Genomic DNA, 20795 nt, shown 5'->3' with positions numbered 1-20795 from the left:
AAGTGGTTCTACACATTCTTGGTTGGGTTTAAATCTGGGGAGTTCAGTGACCTGTGTGGTATGGTAACCTCATCCTGGTGCTCTTTGAACTATGCACGTACACTGCAGGCTGTGTGACACATTGTGTTGTCCTGCTGGTAGATGGCATTGTGCAGAGGAAGAACAAACTGCAGGTGGAGTTGTACATGGCCCCCTAGAATGGGTGCATACTTGTGTTGATCCAATGTCCCTTCCACAATGATGAGATCACCCAGAAAATGCCACAAAACATTCCCCAGACCATCATACATCCAGGCTATTTGATTTCATATTTTTCATGCTGTACACACCAACGGCCATGTGTCTGATGGAACATAAAACATGATTCATCTGAAAAGGTCAGCTGTCACTGCTCAGTGGACATCCTTTGCAGTATTGGTCAGCAAATTCCAGCTTTCATTGACAATGAAGAGCAGTCAGCAAGGGTGCAAGAAACAGGTGCTTGCTGCTGAGGCCAATAAGCAGTGATGTTCATTGAACTGCCATTAAGAGGAGACACAATTGGTAGTCCCTCGGTTCATCTAGGTCTTCAGTAGCTCAACAGTTGCACATCTGTTTACCCATAAATATCTTCACAGCCATCGTTCACTCCTGTCATCTTCAGCTCTTGGTGCACCACAGTGACTTTGATATTAGTTTTGAATGATGTCATTTTACCATGCATTGTATACTACAACCACAACATCATGTGAACAGTTTACCCACTTAGCCATTTTGAAAGTGCTTCCACCCTTCGCCTGAAACCCAATGATCATGCCATTTTGAAGTCAAGTAAATTGCTGTTTCTACATGATGACTTCTGCACTGTTTTCTGTGTCCCCCTGACACACTTTATGTACTCTCCAATTCTAGTGCTGCCACCTGTGAGTGGTTACTATACTTTGATGTTGAACAAGGGTGATGGTCACATTAACGTGATTGGACCATCTATTATGTTTATAGGTACATTAAGACTGTAAAGTCATTGTGTAAACCCAATAGTTGATGGTATCTCAGATAATGATGCTGAAGTTTAATACAATGGTGCATAATATATGTAATAGCTGAAAATCATGACGGTAATAAATGAAAAAGTAATTGAGGGATTCAAGGAGTATTTGAGAACTACAGCATGGAAATATGTACGCAGCATACCCGGTATAAATTAATAATAAACTAAAAATATAACCTATTTTGTAACATAGACACAGACTGCTGAGAAAAATGTTGTCACAAAAAAATTAATCTTTATAAATAGATACCATCTGGTGAGCAAGATGTGTGAGACAGGCGAAATACCCTCAGACTTCAAGAAGAATATAATAATTCCAAACCCAAAGAAAGCAGGACAGATGTGAAAATTACCGAACTATCAGTTTAATAAGCCACGGCTGAAAAATACTAACACGAATTCTTTGCAGATGAATGGAAAAATTGGTAGAAGCCAACCTCGGCAAAGATCAGTTTGAATTCAGTAGAAATGTTGGAACACATGAGGCAATGCTGACCCTATGACTTATCTTAGAGAATAGATTAAGGAAAGGCAAGCCTATATTTCTAGCATTTATAGACTTAGAGAAATCTTTTGACAATGTTGACTGGAATACTCTCTTTAAAATTCTGAAGGTGGCAGTTGTAAAATACAGGGAGCGAAATGCTATTTACAATTTGTACAGAAACCAGATGGCAGTTATAAGAGTTGATGAGCATGAAAGGGAAACAGAGGTTGGGAAGGGAGTGAGACAGGGTTGTAGCCTCTCCCCGATGTTATTAAATCTGTATATTGAGCAAGCAGTAAAGGAAACAAAAGAAAAATTCAGAGTAGCAATTAAAATCCATGGAGAAGAAATAAAAACTTTGAGGTTTGCTGATGACATTGTAATTCTGTCAGAGACAGCAAAGGGCTTGGAAGAGCAGCTGAACGGAATGGACAGTGTCTTGAAAGGAGGATATAAGATGAACATCAACAAAAGCAAAACGAGGATAATGGAATGTAGTCGAATTAAATCGAGTGGTACTGAGGGAATTAGATTAGGAAATGAGATGCTTAAAGCAGTAAATGAGTTTTGCTATTTGGGGAGCAAAATAACTGATGATGGTTGAAGTAGAGAGGATATAAATTGTAGACTGGCAATGGCAAGGAAAGTGATTGTGAAGAAGAGAAATTTGTTAACATCAAGTATAGATTTAAGTGTCAGCAAGTCGTTTCTGAAAGTATTTGTATGGAGTTTAGCCATGTATGGAAGTGAAACGTGGATGATAAATATTTTAGAGAAGAAGAGAATAGAAGCTTTCGAAATGTGGTGCTACAGAAGAATGCTGAAGATTAGATGGGTAGATTACTTAACTAATGAGGAGGTATCGAATAGAATTGGAGAGAAGAGGAGTTTGTGGCACAGCTTGACAAGAAGAAGGGACCGGTTTGTAGGATATGTTCTGAGGCATCAAGGCATCACAAATTTAGCATTGGAGGGCAGTGTGGAGGGCAAAAATCCTAGAGCGAGACCAATAGATGAATACACTAAGCAGATTCAGAAGGATGTAGGTTGCAGTAGGTACAGGGAGATGAAGAAGCTTGCACAGCATAGAGTAGCATGGAGAGCTGCATCAAACCAGTCTCTGGACTGAAGACCACAACAACAACAACAAATAGATAAAATGCCATACGGACTATACGCTTAAAACCATTTCCTGGATCATTTTAATCGCCTTCATCCCAGCACCAAGTTTACAAAAAAGGTCAAAGAGCACTGAAAGCTTCCATCTCTGAACGAATGGGTGTACAGAAAGGATGTTGGGACTTGGGACACAGTATTCGTAGAAAACAGTCAAGTACAGCCTGGTCATGCACGGGGATCCTGAGGACATTAGCAATGAGGGCTTATGAGATCTCCCATTTTGAAACCACACAGGAGCTAGAACACATTAAGCTCATGTTCAAGGAGAACGACTACACTGAAAAACAGATTTGTCATGCTTTAAAGTTTGGACTGTCACCGGAACCAGTAAATGTGTGTATTGGTTGCTATGCAATTATATACTGGGGGTGTATCTTCAAAGACTGGAAGTACTTGAAAGAGATATAGCATAACAGCACTCCTTGGGTTGGTTAAAGACAATTCATAGAAGAGGAAGTCCAGTTTTTACAAAATCACGGGGATCCTGAGGACATTAGCAATGAGGGCTTATGAGATCTCCCATTTTGAAACCACACAGGAGCTAGAACACATTAAGCTCATGTTCAAGGAGAACGACTACACTGAAAAACAGATTTGTCATGCTTTAAAGTTTGGACTGTCACCGGAACCAGTAAATGTGTGTATTGGTTGCTATGCAATTATATACTGGGGGTGTATCTTCAAAGACTGGAAGTACTTGAAAGAGATATAGCATAACAGCACTCCTTGGGTTGGTTAAAGACAATTCATAGAAGAGGAAGTCCAGTTTTTACAAAATCCCTTGCCATTGTGGGAAAATGTATATTTGGCAGAAATTCATGCAATTCAGGACATATGTGTTGTGCACCATTATCACACACAGTTAGTACAACCTGAGAAATCCTGCAGTGGTGGAGCACTGTGTAATCAAGGGACATAGGATGATATGTGATGAAAAATGGATAGTAGCCCCTTTGTCTTTCTATTGGTATGTGTCTTAAAGGAATCAATCAAAATTAGACTGGTAGACTATTCAAAGAGAGACAAGAGCTACTTTTAAGGGTAAAAAATTAGGAATCCTGTATATCTGGTATAAATAAACAGTGGTATTTGACTCAGGCAGTAGAATATATTAATCCATGTACATGGATATAGTTCTACTAGTTTTCACCACAGGGATGATGCACCGTGCTTGCATCAGAGGCCAGCAGCAACAAATTCTGACACATACACTGTTGGTGTTCCATGACATGTGAAATGGCTGCTGATTGAGGTAGGAACAAGTTCCATTGAGATTAAGAAGCACTGTTCTCACCTGAAGGCAGCCAGATAGACCACTTGAACATTGTTTCTAGATAACTATGTGATCTGGCTGCAGTCCTGAAAAGAATATCATCAGTTAATACACAGAAAAAGTTTATGCAGTCACATCAGATTTATTTATTTACACTAGAGTGTCCAGGGTGGTTAAAGTAGCAAAATTTTGGAAAGAATTACAACGTTTTGGTGCAGCAAACTGGGAGTGGAGGGGGGTGGGGGGTCAGTTGGTGGAGGTTACGAGAAAGATTCAGTGATGGACCTAAGGTATTGAGCAAGCATTGAAGGGCATGTAGTACTTTTTAATAGGATCTTCGCAGTCACCCACTCATTTTCTACTTAGCTCCTCACCCCAATAACCTATCACCCCTCCCCAATATCTCCATCTATAACATTCTATTGATCATACTAGCAATAGAATGAGTTTTCTCAAGTTCTGTATGCCTGTGCGCGTCTTTTGTTGTACTACACTCTGTCAACCCTTGCGTCTCCCTGCCACTTACCCTTCCCTCCCCCACCTCTTTCCCATCACACCATTGTGTGTGTGTGTGTGTGTGTGTGTGTGTCTGTGTGTAGGTGTGTGCACTTAAGTGCCAGTTCTTTCTCTTGTGATGTCACTTAAATACCATTTCATAGATTTTCCATATTTTTGTAGGTTTGTGATGGGAAAAATGACTGTGGTGATGGATCAGATGAAAGGAACTGTTCCTCAATAATGGTTGATCACAAAATTCGTCTGGCTGGTGGGAACCTATCTAATGAAGGACGTGTTGAAATGGAAGGTATGTGAAAATTTCTTTAATGAGGATTGTTGTGGTTCTCCTCTTCACAACATGATGTTTTTAGATGGGATGTAAGATTATGGAAAGCAGCATATTGCACATTAATTATAATACTACTGTTTAATTCCAAAATATTTCAGTTCATGACATGAGAACATGAGGCATCTTTCTGATGTCCCTTCCTTAAAACAAAGACATTAAGCTTAGCAGCTTTTGTGGGCGATTCTAGAAAAGTGTGCCCTGTGGTAAAATTGTGTACAACCCTCTTTCTTCTCTCTCACTGTCATCAACTTCTACATTTCTACTCCTAAAGCCACTGTACAGTGAATCTTCCTGGTGCATTAAAATTGTATGCCATGAGACTCAAACACTGAGCTATCTGGGTACACCCAGCCGTCACAGGTATTGTCCTGCTATTAACTTTTCCTCATTGTGCAGTTCATGGCAGAAGCAATATTAAACTCTTCACACTTTCATTGCATTTGCTTAATGCTAGACACTTACATTTAAAACACTTGACATGAAAATCATGTCAGTGGTGGTAAGTTAAAAGACTGACACCAGGATGTAAGTACCAAATGAAATAAATAATTTGTTTTATTAATTTGAAAAAATAAATAAAACAGAGAAAACCCTTATAACTGTTGCATCACAAAAATAACATTGACTTTCAGCGTATTACATGCTTTTCTCTTTCCTTCTGTACTCTGCAGAGGCTTTCCTATGGTGCTGTAAGACTAGCATTTCCAAGAGAGTGGCGAGTTTGGCTATCTTTAGCCCCAGAACTTTTGCTGAGATTGAGTTGAGGATAGCCTAAGGCTAATTAAAGCTTTAAGTTGATCCATTAGATGCCCTTGCATAGCATAAATGGTAGCAGACTGCCCAAGAAAGATATGGATGCAGGTTCAAATCCTGGTGCAGTGTACAGTTTTCCAACACGGCATGTACCCTGCATAGAAAAAGAAGAAATCATTGTCAGCAAAAACCCTAATGCTGTCTGTAGGTCCAAGTTTCCTCTACATTCTTTCTCTCACAAGTGCTAATCTGACAATCTGGTGGGAGTGTATCTGCTGAATAAGGATGGGACAGGAAAGTAAGGCTTTGAGACAGTCTGTGAGCTGTGCTCAGAAGGAAAAATTGGTGGTGTGCTGCCCATGGATGGCAGGAATCTGATTTGAATTTCAGCTACATCCATGAATTTAAAGTTGTCACATACATGTTAAGACATTATTAACTTCTTATGTTCCCTCCAATACTTCCATCCCAGCTTCAGTAGTGAACTTGTAATCCTTGATGCTATCATGAGTCTATGACAAAATAGTAATAGCACTCTTAATAAACTCAATATTAAGTGTCACTTGGATTGATCAGCTCTGTAATATTTTAAATGTAATTCTTTAAATTCAGACAACAGTCCACATCCTAAACAATGCATTTCATGCAGCTTCAAGTGAGACTTTACAGTTTGTACTGATTATGCTAAGTTATACTACATACTCTATATTTCAGTACTGCTACAGTCAAAAACAACTCTTGAGATTACATATATGCTATGATGAACATACGTGACAGTTTGAAATCATATGTTCAAATCATATGTTGAAAGAGTGCTACAACCAGGATTCCCATCTTTTGCAGGCAGCACAATGTGTACAAATCTCATGGGCAGACTTGATTTCTACTTGTTTGCCTACTTACCTTACAAGCTCCACAGAGACTCCTCTGTTATGCCACAGGACTAGCACTTCTAGGAGAAAGGAGACAGTTGAAAGTTGAGTGTAAACATAACACTAAGTGTGTTGTTGAGTGACATTTTTCTGTTGTTTGGCAGGGTATTTGCTCTGATAATACTTATAACAACATATAATTATATCCCACTGGATACAGAAGGCAGCAGCAAAGGTGTGAGTGCAAGCAAATTGATAAATATTATTATTGAACACATCATAATCCTACTAACTTCATTAGCAGTAGCACAGAAGCTTTCTTTGGACTGTCTGGATGTGTTTGTAGCAAACTAATGAGATCTGTATTAAATCCAGGCATTTACAGTGAAAGGTTTCCAGGAACCACAACACAACCAAACCAGGATTGGTGCAGTGGAGAATGAACCCAGTTTTTCAGGAAATGGATCTGTTCTTTTACTGTCATGACACATTACATTCTGCTTTCATTTGCTGTTCTCTTGACACAATACAAAATATGTTTCACTAAAGTGATTGGACTCTTTATCCGTAGAACCAAAGAAGCAGTCAAACTGGCTATTTTGAAATTTTGTCAGTTTATAACAACAATTTTATAAACATAATGCTTTTAAATGTTGTGACTTTTGTTTCCTTTCAGCAGAGACTGCACTGCAAGAATTACAGAACTGTAGCTATGCTTATTGCTTTTATTTCTCCCTGTATACCTGAAACCACAGCAGCTTTATGTTTCTTTATGTATGTATATCATCTTAGAGATCAGCAAATAGACAGTTATGTTATATGTGACTGTGATGTGGAGTTGCAATGTATGCTGTAGCTTTCGAAGTGATTATTGTGTCTTTTTACACTTGAATTGCTTGGCTGTGGGTAATCCACGATACAGTTATTGTCATACCATAGCCATGATCAAGTTCAAATCTGAAAGCAAGATCATGGATGAAATACAGCATTTAGCACTGGAAAGCATGCTTATTACAAACACCAATGTACAGCCAGAACAGAACTGAATTCCTGGACTGAGAGGACTGCTATTTGTACAGACATAAAATATTCCACGAGATACAAACGTTACAAACGCAAGAAACTTTCCATAAACGATAAATACTAAATAACAATTCATTTCTGGTAACTGGGTTTGAACTGGCAATTCACAGCATACCAGCCAGTGATGCTAACTGATGCTGTGCCACACTGCATGCAGCACAGATCACAACATTCCTCTGTCTTCTGGAGAAAAGCAACATGCTTTTTCAAAAGTTCTCATTGGTCCTTTGTGACTGACAGCTCTTACTTTACAGTTGTATTGTACTATCCTCTTCACTATGATGAGTGTCAGAGATAGCCCCCCCCCCCTCTCTCTCCCCCACCAAGTGAGTCTTCAATTTCCTGTAGCCGCTATTGTCAGTCTTTGCCTCAGGACTGTAGCAGGGCTTCATATGGAAGATACAGTATCTCTGTTATGCTTATTACAGTGTCTTCTTGACGAACAATTGGAATACTTGACTTCATGTGTGACATCCAGTAAGCAAGAAACAATTGATATGGCCCAAAATAATGCTGTAGTAACTTTTCCAATAGTCCCACTTTCTACACTGTCATGGAAATTCGTACCAAGTCTTCCAGGCTGTTTGGTTAGATCTTGTCATTATATTGCTCTCAGTGCTTCTCCCAGGTGTCCAGTGTCCACATGTAAATTAGCTGTCTTCTTTCTTTGGCCATTATGGTGATGAGGGGCTCCTGTTGTCAATCTGAGTATTGTCTGGTTGAAATGGGAACAGTGTATCCATTGTCATTTTGGCTACATGACCATGGAGCACAAAGAACAGTGTGAAACCTGTAATGGTTTTCTTACTGTGTTACATACAAGTATCACAATGGCCAGTTCACACTGGTTAGTATTGTATCCCAATCTCTCTGTTCAATATCATTGTACCTCAAGAGCATGTGTGCCAATGTTTTGTTGAAGTGTTCTGTGAGGCCATTCATTTGTGGGTAGCAGGCAGCCATCATTATGTGGGTGCTGCTGCAGCATGTAATTACTCTGGTACCATTCTTAACTGTAAAACTTTTCCACTGTCAGAGGACATCACATGAGGTACTCTGGGCTTCAGAATTGTCTTTTATATACGGAATTTCGCAAATTCTTGAGCTTCAGCAGTCACTACAGCTTCGGTGGTAGCATGATGGGTGAGGTAGTTAGTGCAGACTATTATCTATTGGTTCCTATTTGTCGAGTTTGGGAACTTCTTCAACAGCTTGATTCAGATTTGGTGGAATTGTACTGTTAGAGGTGGAATTGGAAGAAAATGCCCTGGAGGTAACTGCGGGACATGCTTCCATCGCTGGCGTTCCTTGCAGTGGCTGACATCTGAGCAGTGTCTAATGGATGAGTAGAAGCCCGGGTGACCTTATGTTGACATGTCATGGAAAACTTTGGTATAACTGGCTGTAGATGAGCTGGGATGATGAGAAACCCATTTCCACCCCGTTATATCGTTGTTCCTCATATACAATATTCCGTTTATTAATTGGAATCTCCTTTGGTTGGGTCCTTCTCTTTCAGAACAGAACTGAACTCCTGGATGGAGAGTACATACATTAATCCTTGTTCCATAGATCATGAATATGACATTTCGTAATGACGTGGAACGTGTCACTTTAACATAAGTTTTATTTACACAAAATAATTAATTAATTTTTTAATATTTTTTTATTTATTTATTTATTTTTTTTCAGTACTTCATATCTAAGTATTCATCTATTGAGTAGAAGGAGCTTTTAAATGTTGGTTGGCTATCTGTCAGACGTTTATTACTCTTTGGCAAATGACCAAAGATTTTTGTGGCAGTATAATTCACCACTTTCTGTGCCAAAGTGAGATTTAATCCAGAATAGTGAATATCATCCTTTCTTCTGGTGTTGTAGCTATGCACTTCGTTGTTATTTTTGAATTGGGATGGGTTATTAATAACAAATTTCATAAGTTAATACACTCCTGGAAATTGAAATAAGAACACCGTGAATTCATTGTCCCAGGAAGGGGAAACTTTATTGACACATTCCTGGGGTCAGATACATCACATGATCACACTGACAGAACCACAGGCACATAGACACAGGCAACAGAGCATGCACAATGTCGGCACTACTACAGTGTATATCCACCTTTCGCAGCAATGCAGGCTGCTATTCTCCCATGGAGATGATCGTAGAGATGCTGGATGTAGTCCTGTGGAACGGCTTGCCATGCCATTTCCACCTGGCGCCTCAGTTGGACCAGCGTTCGTGCTGGACGTGCAGACCGCGTGAGACGATGCTTCATCCAGTCCCATACATGCTCAATGGGGGACAGATCCGGAGATCTTCCTGGCCAGGGTAGTTGACTTACACCTTCTAGAGCACGTTGGGTGGCACGGGATACATGCGGACGTGCATTGTCCTGTTGGAACAGCAAGTTCCCTTGCCGGTCTAGGAATGGTAGAACGATGGGTTCGATGACGGTTTGGATGTACCGTGCACTATTCAGTGTCCCCTCGATGATCACCAGTGGTGTACGGCCAGTGTAGGAGATCGCTCCCCACACCATGATGCCGGGTGTTGGCCCTGTGTGCCTCGGTCGTATGCAGTCCTGATTTTGGCGCTCACCTGCAAGGCGCCAAACATGCATACGACCATCATTGGCACCATGGCAGAAGCGACTCTCATCGCTGAAGACGACACGTCTCCATTCGTCCCTCCATTCACGCCTGTCGCGGCACCACTGGAGGCGGGCTGCACGATGTTGGGGCGTGAGTGGAAGACGGCCTAACGGTGTGCGGGACCATAGCCCAGCTTCATGGAGACGGTTGCGAATGGTCCTCGCCGATACCCCAGGAGCTACAGTGTCCCTAATTTGCTGGGAAGTGGCGGTGCGGTCCCCTACGGCACTGCGTAGGATCCTACGGTCTTGGCGTGCATCCGTGCATCGCTGCGGTCCGGTCCCAGGTCGACGGGCACGTGCACCTTCCGCCGACCACTGGCGACAACATCGATGAACTGTGGAGACCTCACGCCCCACGTGTTGAGCAATTCGGCGGTACGTCCACCCAGCCTCCCGCATGCCCACTATACGCCCTCGCTCAAAGTCCGTCAACTGCACATACGGTTCACATCCACGCTGTCGCGGCATGCTACCAGTGTTAAAGACTGCAATGGAGCTCCGTATGCCACGGCAAACTGGCTGACACTGACGGCGGCGGTGCACAAATGCTGCGCAGCTAGCGCCATTCGACGGCCAACACCGCGGTTCCTGGTGTGTCCGCTGTGCCGTGCGTGTGATCATTGCTTGTACAGCCCTCTCGCAGTGTCTGGAGCAAGTATGGTGGGTCTGACACATCGGCGTCAATGTGTTCTTTTTTCCATTTCCAGGAGTGTATATGTATTGTGAAGGTACTGTGAATATCTTGAGTTCCTTAAATAAATGTCTGCAAGATGATCTTGGGTGGGCTCCAGTTATTATTCTGATTACACACTTTTGTGCAACGAATACTTTCTCTGTTAATGATGAATTGCCCCAAAATATGATGGCATATGGAAGCAGTGGATGAAAATAGGCATAGTAGGCTAATTTACTGATATATTATCACTAAAATTTGCAATCACCCTTTTAGTATAAGTAGCAGATCATCGATGTGTTTCTTCCTGTTCAATTTGTCATCAATGCACAGACCCAGAAATTTTGAGTATTCTACCTTAGCAACCAACTTCCATTCATAGTCTATATTTATCAATGGTGTTATGACATTTACTGTACAGAATTGTATGAACTGTGTTTTCTCAAAATTTAATGAGAGTCCATTTGCAGAGAACCATTTAATAATTTTCTGAAAGACATTTGCAATTCCCTCAGTTGATTCTTGCTTCTTGGGTGTAATTACTATACTTGTATCACCAGCGAAAAGAACTAACTTTGCATCTTCATGAATATAGAGTGGCAGGTCATTAATATATATTAAGAACAATAAGGGACCCTAGACTGACCCCTGTGGGACACAATTCTTGATACCTCCCCAGTTTGAGGACTCTGCTGGTTTTTGTAGACTATCTGTAGTGTTTATTTCAACCTTCTGCGTTCTTCCAGTTAAGTATGAATTAAACCACTTGTGCACTTTTCCACTCATACCACGATACTGAAGCTTATCTAGAAGCATTTCATGATTCACACAATCAAAAGCCTTTGACAGATCACAAAATATCCTGATGGGTGATATTCAGTTATGCATTGCATTTAATATTTGATCAGTGAAAGCATACATAGCATTTTTTGTTGAACAGCCTTTCTGAAAACCAAACTGACATTTTGTTAGTAATTCATTTTTACAAATATGTGATGCTACTCTTGAATACATTACTTTTTCAAGAATTTTGGATAAAGCTGTCAGAAGTAAGATTGGGCAGTAGTTGTTAGCATCAGATCTATCCCCTTTTTATGCAATGGTTTAACACTAGCATATTTCAGTCTATCTGGAAAAATTCCCTGTTTCAGTGAGCTATAATATATGTGGCTGAGAATCCTACTTATTTGTTGAGAACAAGCTGTTAGTGCTCTGTTGGAAATGCTATCAATCCCATGTGAGCTTTTACTTTTGAGTGAATTTATTATTTTCCTAATTTCAGTAGGAGAGGTGGGTTGAATTTCAATTTTATCAAATTGCATAGGTACTGCCTCTTCCATATACTGCCTTGCATTTTCTAATGAATAGCTGGAACCTATTTTCTTTACAACACTTAAAAAATGGTTATTAAAAATGTTGTCTACTTCTGACTTCTTGTTAACGAACATTTCATTGTGTTTGATAGAAATACAGTCTTCCTGTGCTCTCAGTTGCCCTGTTTCCCTTTTCACAACATTCCAAATTGTTTTAATTTTATTACCAGATTTGCTACTCTCAGACATAATGCACATACTTCTGGACTTTTTAATAACTTTTCTTAATACAGTGCAGTAGTTTTTATAATGTTTCATTGTTTCGGGATCATTACTCCTCTTAGCTATAAGATACATTTCCCTTTTCTGTTTACAAGATATTTTTTCCCTGTAGTAAGCCACGGCTTTTTACATGGTTTCTTGCAATTATATTTCATTGTTTTCTTAGGGAAACTGTTTTCAAATAAACTCACAAAGGTATCATGCACTATACCACCCATTTCCCCATCGACTCTCCATGGTTCCTGTGACTTTACCACTCCATGCCCTGCTCATCACTATTAATGGCACCTCCCTTTACCATTACCGAAAACTACCTTTCCCAATGCCCAATGGATTCCAAACCAACAACCTCCCTCCTAGTTGCCATGACCAACTACATCCTCACCCGCAATTAGTTCTCCTTTGAAGGCATTACTTAAAAACCAACCTGGGGTATGTCTAAGAGCACCCATGTGACACTATCCTATGCTAAGCTATTCATGGGCAATCTAGAGGAATCCTTCCTAAACACATAGAATCCTAAACCACTCACCTATGTCAGATTCATTGTTGACATATTTGCGATCTGGATCAAGGGCGAGGACATGCTATCCAATTTATTCCAGAACCTCAATAGCTTCTTCCCCATTTGCCTCACCTGGTCCTACTCAACCCAATAAGTCACCTTCTTAGATGTAGACATCCACCTCAAGGATGGCTACATCAATAGTTCTGTCCATATCAAACCTACTAACCACCTCCACTTCGACAACTGCCGCCCATTCCATACCAAGAAGTCCCTTCCATACAACCTAGCCATGCATGGTCATCGCATCTGCAGTGACGAGTGGTCCCTCTCGAAATATGTCGAGGGTCTCACTGAAGCCTTCACAGACCGTAATTATCCTCCCAACCTTGTACAAAATTAGATCTCCTGTGCCTTATCTTTCCAGTCTCACATCACCTCCCAAAGTCTCAACATCTGGCCACGGAGAGGCATTACCTTCGTACCTCAGTATCACCCACGACTGGAGCAGCTGAATTACATTCTCCACCAGGATTTTGACTACCTCTCATCTTGCCCTGAAATGAGAAATGCCCTGTCCAGTATCCTTCCCACCCCTCCCACAGTGGCATTCCACCATACACCAAACCTACACAATATACTTGTCCATCCCTACAAAACCTCTGCTCTCAACTCCTTACCTCATGGCTCATACCCCTGTAGTAGACCTAGATGCAAGACCTGTCCCATACATCCCCCTACCACCACTACTCCAGTCTGGTTACAAACACCACTATCCCATCAAAGGCAGAGCTACCTGTGAAACCATTCATGTGATCTACAAGCTAAGCTGCAACCACTGTGGTGCATTCTACGTGGGCATAACAACAAACAAGCTGTCTGTCCGCATGAATAGCCACTGACACTCTGTCACCAAGAAACAAGTGGAGCACCCTGTCGCTGAGCGCACTGCCCAACATGATATCTTTCATTTCAATGACTGCTTCACAGCCTGTACCATATGTGTCCTTCCTACCAACACCAGCTTTTCTGAATTGCACAGGTGGGAACTCTCCCTGCAATATGTCCTACATTTCCGTAACCCTCCTGTCTTCAACTTTCATTAGTTGTTGTCCTCACCCATCCAGCCCCTTCCCTGTTCCCATTGCAGCAGTACGTAGCTGTCATTCCACCAATGCACCCAGTCTTTCTATTTCTTTTTTCCACTATCCCCCCCCTCTTCTCTCCTGCTCTCTGCCTAACCTCCCAACTGTACATAGCTGCCCTATCCTCTCTCCACCTTGTCCATGCATGCCCCCTGCAGCACTTCACGTGCTCCCCACCCCTACTCTACTATCCCTCCCCCTCCCCACCCCAGCCTCCCCCTTCTCCCCACCCAGTGCCACACCATTTATGACAAAGACCTTGTTGACTGAAAGCTTATGTGTGAAAGTCTTTTTGTAGTGCCTATCTGCGACTTTGCATATCTGCTATATGGTGAGTAGCAACTTTCCTTTTCATATTACTACTACATTCCATCATGGATTTTCCATTGTTTTCCATAGTAAAGTACAGTGATAAAGCATGGAGACACAACTTTGTCACTTTATCAAAGCAAAAACAAAATAAAATAAAATTGTTCTCATTCTAAGTATGCTCCATTTAGTTATAGTAATTGGGAATACACTATATGTCTTCCAGAAGACTGCCGGCCGGAGTGGCCGAGCAGTTCTAGGCGCTACAGTCTGGAACCGCGCCACCGCTATGGTCGCAGGTTCGAATCCTGCCTCGGGCATGGATGTGTGTGGTGTCCTTAGGTTAGTTAGGTTTAAGTAGTTCTAAGTTCTAGGGGACTGATGACCTCAGAAGTTGAGTCCCATAGTGCTCAGAGCCATTTGAACCATTTTTTTCTTCCAGAAGACTAGAAAATGTTCAGTGGAAGCAGCATTGATGAACAGCTCTTTCAGCTTTACAGTACACTGGACTTCACCAAACTAAATACATGGATTCTTTACACAGAGGTTTCAGGGAACATTACCAAACAAACACAGTTTCTGGAGCATCTCAGGAAAGAAAATGAAAATTATGTTTCAAAACATATTACCTGTAATCATCAATGGGTCAAATAATAAAGGTGAGCCACAAAGTAATAAAATTAGGTGGCAGAGCAGAGCATCAAATTGCAAGAGCTAGAAAATGTGACATGTGGAGAAGTTGCACATAAAAAATGTAAAACAAATGTAATCTTGAAGCAGAGCATTGTTTGTGTGTCAGGCCACATGATTACAATATAAAAAGATTTTATTTTCTGTTGTTTTAATATCCCATAATAGATCCACTCACAAATAAAAATGATGACTAGAAATAAAAATGATGCACATTTACAGTTTGAATGTTCTTCTCGAAAACAGTTTCTTTGTTTTTTAAAATTAAATATGTGCTAAAATAGAAATAAGCATAGTTCTGTTGCTGCACTCAATTTGAATGCTGCTGCAATCTTAAATTTGTTAAAGTCTTCTATTTCTAGTGGTAAACTGGAGGACTCTCTGCTTCTTGGATTAACTTGTAACCATGTTTGTTTGCAGTATTTGGTAAATGGGGTGTGATATGTGATGATCAGTTTGGCATCGAAGAAGCTACTGTGATTTGTAAGGAACTGGGTTTCAGTCTTGGAGCTATTGATGTCCGCCTACACTCATTTTATGGTAAAAGCAATATGAATGGTACTTTTCTCATGGATGAACTGCAGTGTATTGGCAATGAATCTTCTCTCACTGAATGTTATTTCAATGGATGGGGTGTACATGACTGTGGACCTGAAGAGGTAAGTTTCTGTGTACAAGTAAGTAGATGATCTTCTTTCACTTACTCATATACTACTGGGTAATGCACAGGAAAACTGACATATAAATACATCACAGAAATTTTTTGAGTGCAGGTCCATCAAACCAATTTTATCTTGGTATTTACTAGAATAGGGATTAAGATATGTAAAGGAGGTTACACATTCAAAAAGAGAGGAATGAAATTTGTGTTAATTGTGTGTTTATTGCTGACTAAATATTAACTGCAAAGCATGAGATAATTTCTATTACCTTGAGATGTAACCACCAAATACTTCTGAAAGAAGCACCTAAAATGTAGCCTGACACTTTTAGCCTTCAGAGCGATATTTTCTTTCTCCACGGAGGAAGAATAAAAAGATAGAAGAAAAGGGGAAGTAGGCAAAAATGACATGAAGAGGGGTATTCCTCATACAAAAAAGGGAGGGGCAAGAATACTTAATTAAATTAAATAATAAAACAAAAAATTCTAACATACACCATAAGCAAAATAGCGACAAGGGCAGTTTAATATAGAGGGGATTAAGGGCAGGTGGTTGGTAATGTGAGAGGGTACATTGGAGAGCTACTTTCCATCTCCAGCCCTCAGGGCAACTATTACTGGATTGCTGGACCAATAGGCTTGAACAGTATAGCAAGCACTTGTGTCTCTCAGGTAATGTACAGAATGCTCAGACATTGTGTTCAAGACATCACAAAAGTGGACATTTTTTCTGCACACATTCAAGCAAGCAGTCTGCCAGTTTGGTAATAGTCATCCCATGCAGTGGGTGTGATTATTTTCACATGTTGCCCTGCCTTAAATGTCATTTGATTTGCTAGTGGTGAGGTTGAAGTAGGTGTTAGAGGTGGATTGGATTTTACAGTTCGAATGGTTGCAAATGTAGAAGGGATAAGAAGGATGTATGGAAGGGAGTGTTTAATGCGAAAGGAATGGTACCTGCTGAGCTGGAGATATATTATGTTTGATTCACAGGTAACAAAGTTTGGATGGCAGAGTTAATAAAAGTGGAGATTAAGAAGATGACCAGGCGAATTTCAGTTGGGTAAAGGAGTTAAGCTGTAGCCAAGAGCCATATTAAAAGTTTGGCATACAGCTGGACCATCCAAGTTCCCATGGCCATTTCCCTCATCTAATTGTAGATGAAAACGGGAGCAGGAATAAGTAAGAATGAAGTTTATTAATGTGTCAATGAATGATGTGTTTTTGGGTACTTTCAGGTGAGGATCAGTAGAGGTATGCTCAAGATGTGGGTGGCTACATGGGTATTCAGGTAGAAAAAAGTCACATTGATGGTGACAATGAAGGATTCAAATTGGGTAGGGTGGGAATAGATTTTACACTTCGTGAGACGTGATTGGTGCCTTTTACGCTGGATGTGAGGCTCCGTGAGATAAGCAAAAATGTGCTGGAATGAGATTTTCACTCTGCAGCGGTTTGTGCACAGATATGAAACTTCCTGGAAGATTGAAACAATGTGCTGGACTGAGACTCGAACATGGGAGCTTTGCCTTTCACAGGCAAGTGCTCTACCAACTGAACTATCCAATAACGCCTCACACCCTGTCATCACAGCTTTAATTCTGCCAGTACCTTGTCTCCTACCTTCCAGACGTCACAGAAGCTCTCCTGTGAACCTTGCAGAACTAGCACTCCTGGAAGAAAGGATATAGCAGAGACATGGCTTAGCCACAGCCTAGGGGCTTCTGTGAGGTTTGGAAGGTAGGAGACAAGGTACTGGCAGAATTAAAGCTGCGAGGATGGGGCATGAGTCATGCTTGAGTAGCTCAGTTGGTAGAGAACTTGCCCGTGAAAGACAAAGGTCCCGAGTTTGAGTCTCAGTCCGGCATACAGTTTTAATCTGCCAGGAAGTTTAAAAAATGTGCTGGTTCACCACATCTGAGATTTAAGACCCTGTCTCAGTGCCACCCATGCCATTCATTCTACACTCACACCTTCATCTCTACAGCCTACTTCCCACCATTATGTCATATCCTTCCAGTCCACATTATCACCATACATGTAGCTCCCCTTGCACAAGAGTGGGCTCACATACCTTACATTCCCATCCTGTACTCATGCTCCTTCTCTCTCCAGCCATCAGCCAACCTTCCTTCAATCCTTCCTTCTTCTTCTCACCTTATTTCTCCTCTCAAGCACTCTTATTGAAACACCCTCTCAGACTGCCAAGCTACAGTGCTGGTACAATGTTATCAACTGGGGAAATGTAACCACAGAGGTGTATGTGTGTGTAAGACTATGAGTGTGTGTACATTTATAGTACTAGTTAGTTCTGAAGAATGACACTCCTCTAAAGTTTAGCAATGGTAAAAGTCTTCTGTATGTGCCTCTCGATCACCCAACATCTCTCTGTACTGTGCTTAATCCTTCCATTATTTAGTTTAATTTATTTGTCCTTACATTGTGATATCAGGCATGTCAATTTAACATGGATATGGTGCGCAAAACTTAAGGCCAAAAGTAACCTTCACATGATGTGTCACTGCCAAATAAGATAGAATGAAACCTGGACCATACATACAATGAAGAGTCAAAGTAAGTCGTACACCTGTCTAATATCATGTAGGGCCCCCACTAACATGCAGAAGTGCCACAACATGACATGCATGGACTCAACTAATGTCTGAAGTAGTGCCGGAGGGAATTGACACAACATGGAGATATCTTCTGAACAGCACATTGCAAGGCATCTCGGATATGCTCAATAATGCTCATGTCTGGTGAGTTTGGAGGCCATCAGAAGTGTTTAAACTCAGAAGAGTGTTCCTGGAGCCACTCTGTAGCAATTCTGGGCTTGTGGGGTGTTGCACTGTCCTGCTGGAATTGCCCACATCCATCGGAATCCACAATGGACACGAATGGATGCAGGTGATCAAACAGGATGCTTATGTTCATGTCACCTGTCAGAGTCATATCTAGATAAATCAGGGGTACTCCAACTGCACACGCCACACACCATTATAGATCCTCAATGAGCTTGGACAGTCCCCTGCTGACATGCAAGGTCCACAGATTCATGAGGTTTTCTCCATACCTGTACACATCCATCTGCTCAACACAATTTTAAACGAGACTTGTCTGACCAGACAACATGTTTCTAATCATCAACAGTCTGACGGCAGTGGTGACGGACCAAGGCAAAGCTTAAAGCTTTGTGTCATGCAGTCATCAAGGTTACATACATGCACCTTTGATTCTGAAAGACCCATACCTTTGATTCTGAAAGACCCATATCGATAATTGTTGAATAGTTCACACATTGATACTTGTTGGTGGCCCAACTTTGAAATCTGTAGCAATTTGTTGAAGTGTTGCACTTCCGTCACATTGAACAATTCTCTTCAGTTGTCATTGGTCCTGTTCTTGCAGGATTTTTGCCCGGCTGCAGCAATGTCGGAGATTTGATGTTAACTGGAGTCCTGATATTCATGGTGCACTTGTTAAATTATGGTATGGGGAAATCCCCACTTCATTGCTATCTCTGAGATGCTGTGTCCCATCACTCATGTGCCGATGATAACACCACATTCAAACTCACTTAAATCTTGATAACCTGCTACAGCAGCAGTAAATGACCTAACTGTGCCAGACACTTGTTGTCTTATATAGATGTTGCTGACTGCAGCACTGTATTCTGCCTGTTTACATATCTCTGTATTTGAATACACATGCCTATACCAGTTTATTTGGCACTTCAGTGTAGAAAAAACTGCTATAATGTATCAGAAGAGCTAACTGAAAGAAATACGAAACAGACATGAAGAAATGACATTTTTATTCAAAGACAATAATCATACTGAAGTCACTGTGATTCATGATGGATCTATGGACATTACAAAAGGTGAGAGATGGTTTTTAATAGGGTATGTGGTCACCATGGATGCAAATGCATGCTATGTGTTGTGGTCCCATGCTGACCACAAGGTTGGTAAAGGGTTCTTCTGGTAAGGCACTCCATTCCTGCCCCAGTGTGGTTGACAACTGCTGAATGATCATTGGCGCATGTGGACATGCTTCAGTACGTCTTGTCACAGCCCCACACAAGCTGAGTGGTATTTAAGTTTGGGGAATGGGCAAGCCAATCCATATGCTGAATATCCTCTCATTCCAAGAGATCCTCCACGTGCACTGTTCCATGCAATTGTGCATTTCCATTCATAAAAATGAAGTCGGGGCCAAATGAAACCCTGAAAAGACACATGTGAGGAAGTACAGTGTCACAATAATGTTGACAGGTGAGTGTGCCACATTTAAGGATTCGGAGATCAGTATGCCCATGAAACATTATGCCTCCTCACACCATAACACCTGGATAACCAAAACAACCATGTTCAGCAATGTTACTGGGTTTATTACATTTTCCCATCTCTTGCCTTATGAGGATACATGCAGCTTTGTTGAACATGATGATATTGGTTGTCCAGATGTTATCATGTGGGAAGGCAGAATGTTGCATGTGTGTACTGATCTCCAAAACTTTGAATGCATTACACTCACTGGTTAATGTTTTTGTGACCTTGTACACTGTCCCCGTATGTGTGTTTTCAGCAGTGCATTTGGCCCTGACTTCATTTTTATGGACGACACTGTGTGACCACATGGAACAGCACAGGTGGAGGATGGATGACACTGTGTGACCACATGGAATAGCACAGGTGGAGGAGTCTCAGAATGAGAGGATATTCGATGAATGACTGGATTGCCTGTTACCCTGAGTTAAATCTCACCGAGCACATGTGGGATACATTGGGGCAACATATTGCAGTCTGTCCACAAGCATCAACAGCCATCCAGCAGTTGTCATGTACACTGGTGGAAGAATGGAATGCCCTACTACAAGAACTCCTCACCAACCTGGCCAGCATGGGAATGCATTACTGTCTGTGGTGATTCCACACCCTGTTAAGACCCCTGTCCTAACTACTGTGATGTTCAGGGGACCATAATGAACAGTGTCATTTCTGTTTGTCTCAGTGCATGTTTCAGCTGTCTTTTGTA

General features: G+C 41.3%; 1 protein-coding gene across 3 annotated transcripts in view; it reads left to right on the top strand.

Moving 5' to 3' along the window:
- LOC124615258 (serine protease svh-1-like) overlaps positions 1-20795 on the top strand; it is a 451576-nt gene that overhangs the window by 288751 nt on the left and 142030 nt on the right. For all 3 annotated transcript variants that reach the window (XM_047143026.1, XM_047143011.1, XM_047143016.1), the window contains 2 exons: positions 4648-4774; positions 15518-15756. In XM_047143026.1, the coding sequence (XP_046998982.1) occupies positions 4648-4774; positions 15518-15756 (366 nt within the window). The remainder of the gene's footprint in view (positions 1-4647; positions 4775-15517; positions 15757-20795) is intronic.

The sequence above is a fragment of the Schistocerca americana genome, chromosome 1 (genome assembly GCF_021461395.2).
Source record: "Schistocerca americana isolate TAMUIC-IGC-003095 chromosome 1, iqSchAmer2.1, whole genome shotgun sequence".
Lineage (NCBI taxonomy): Eukaryota > Metazoa > Arthropoda > Insecta > Orthoptera > Acrididae > Schistocerca > Schistocerca americana.
This window is presented reverse-complemented; position numbering and strand designations above follow the sequence as displayed.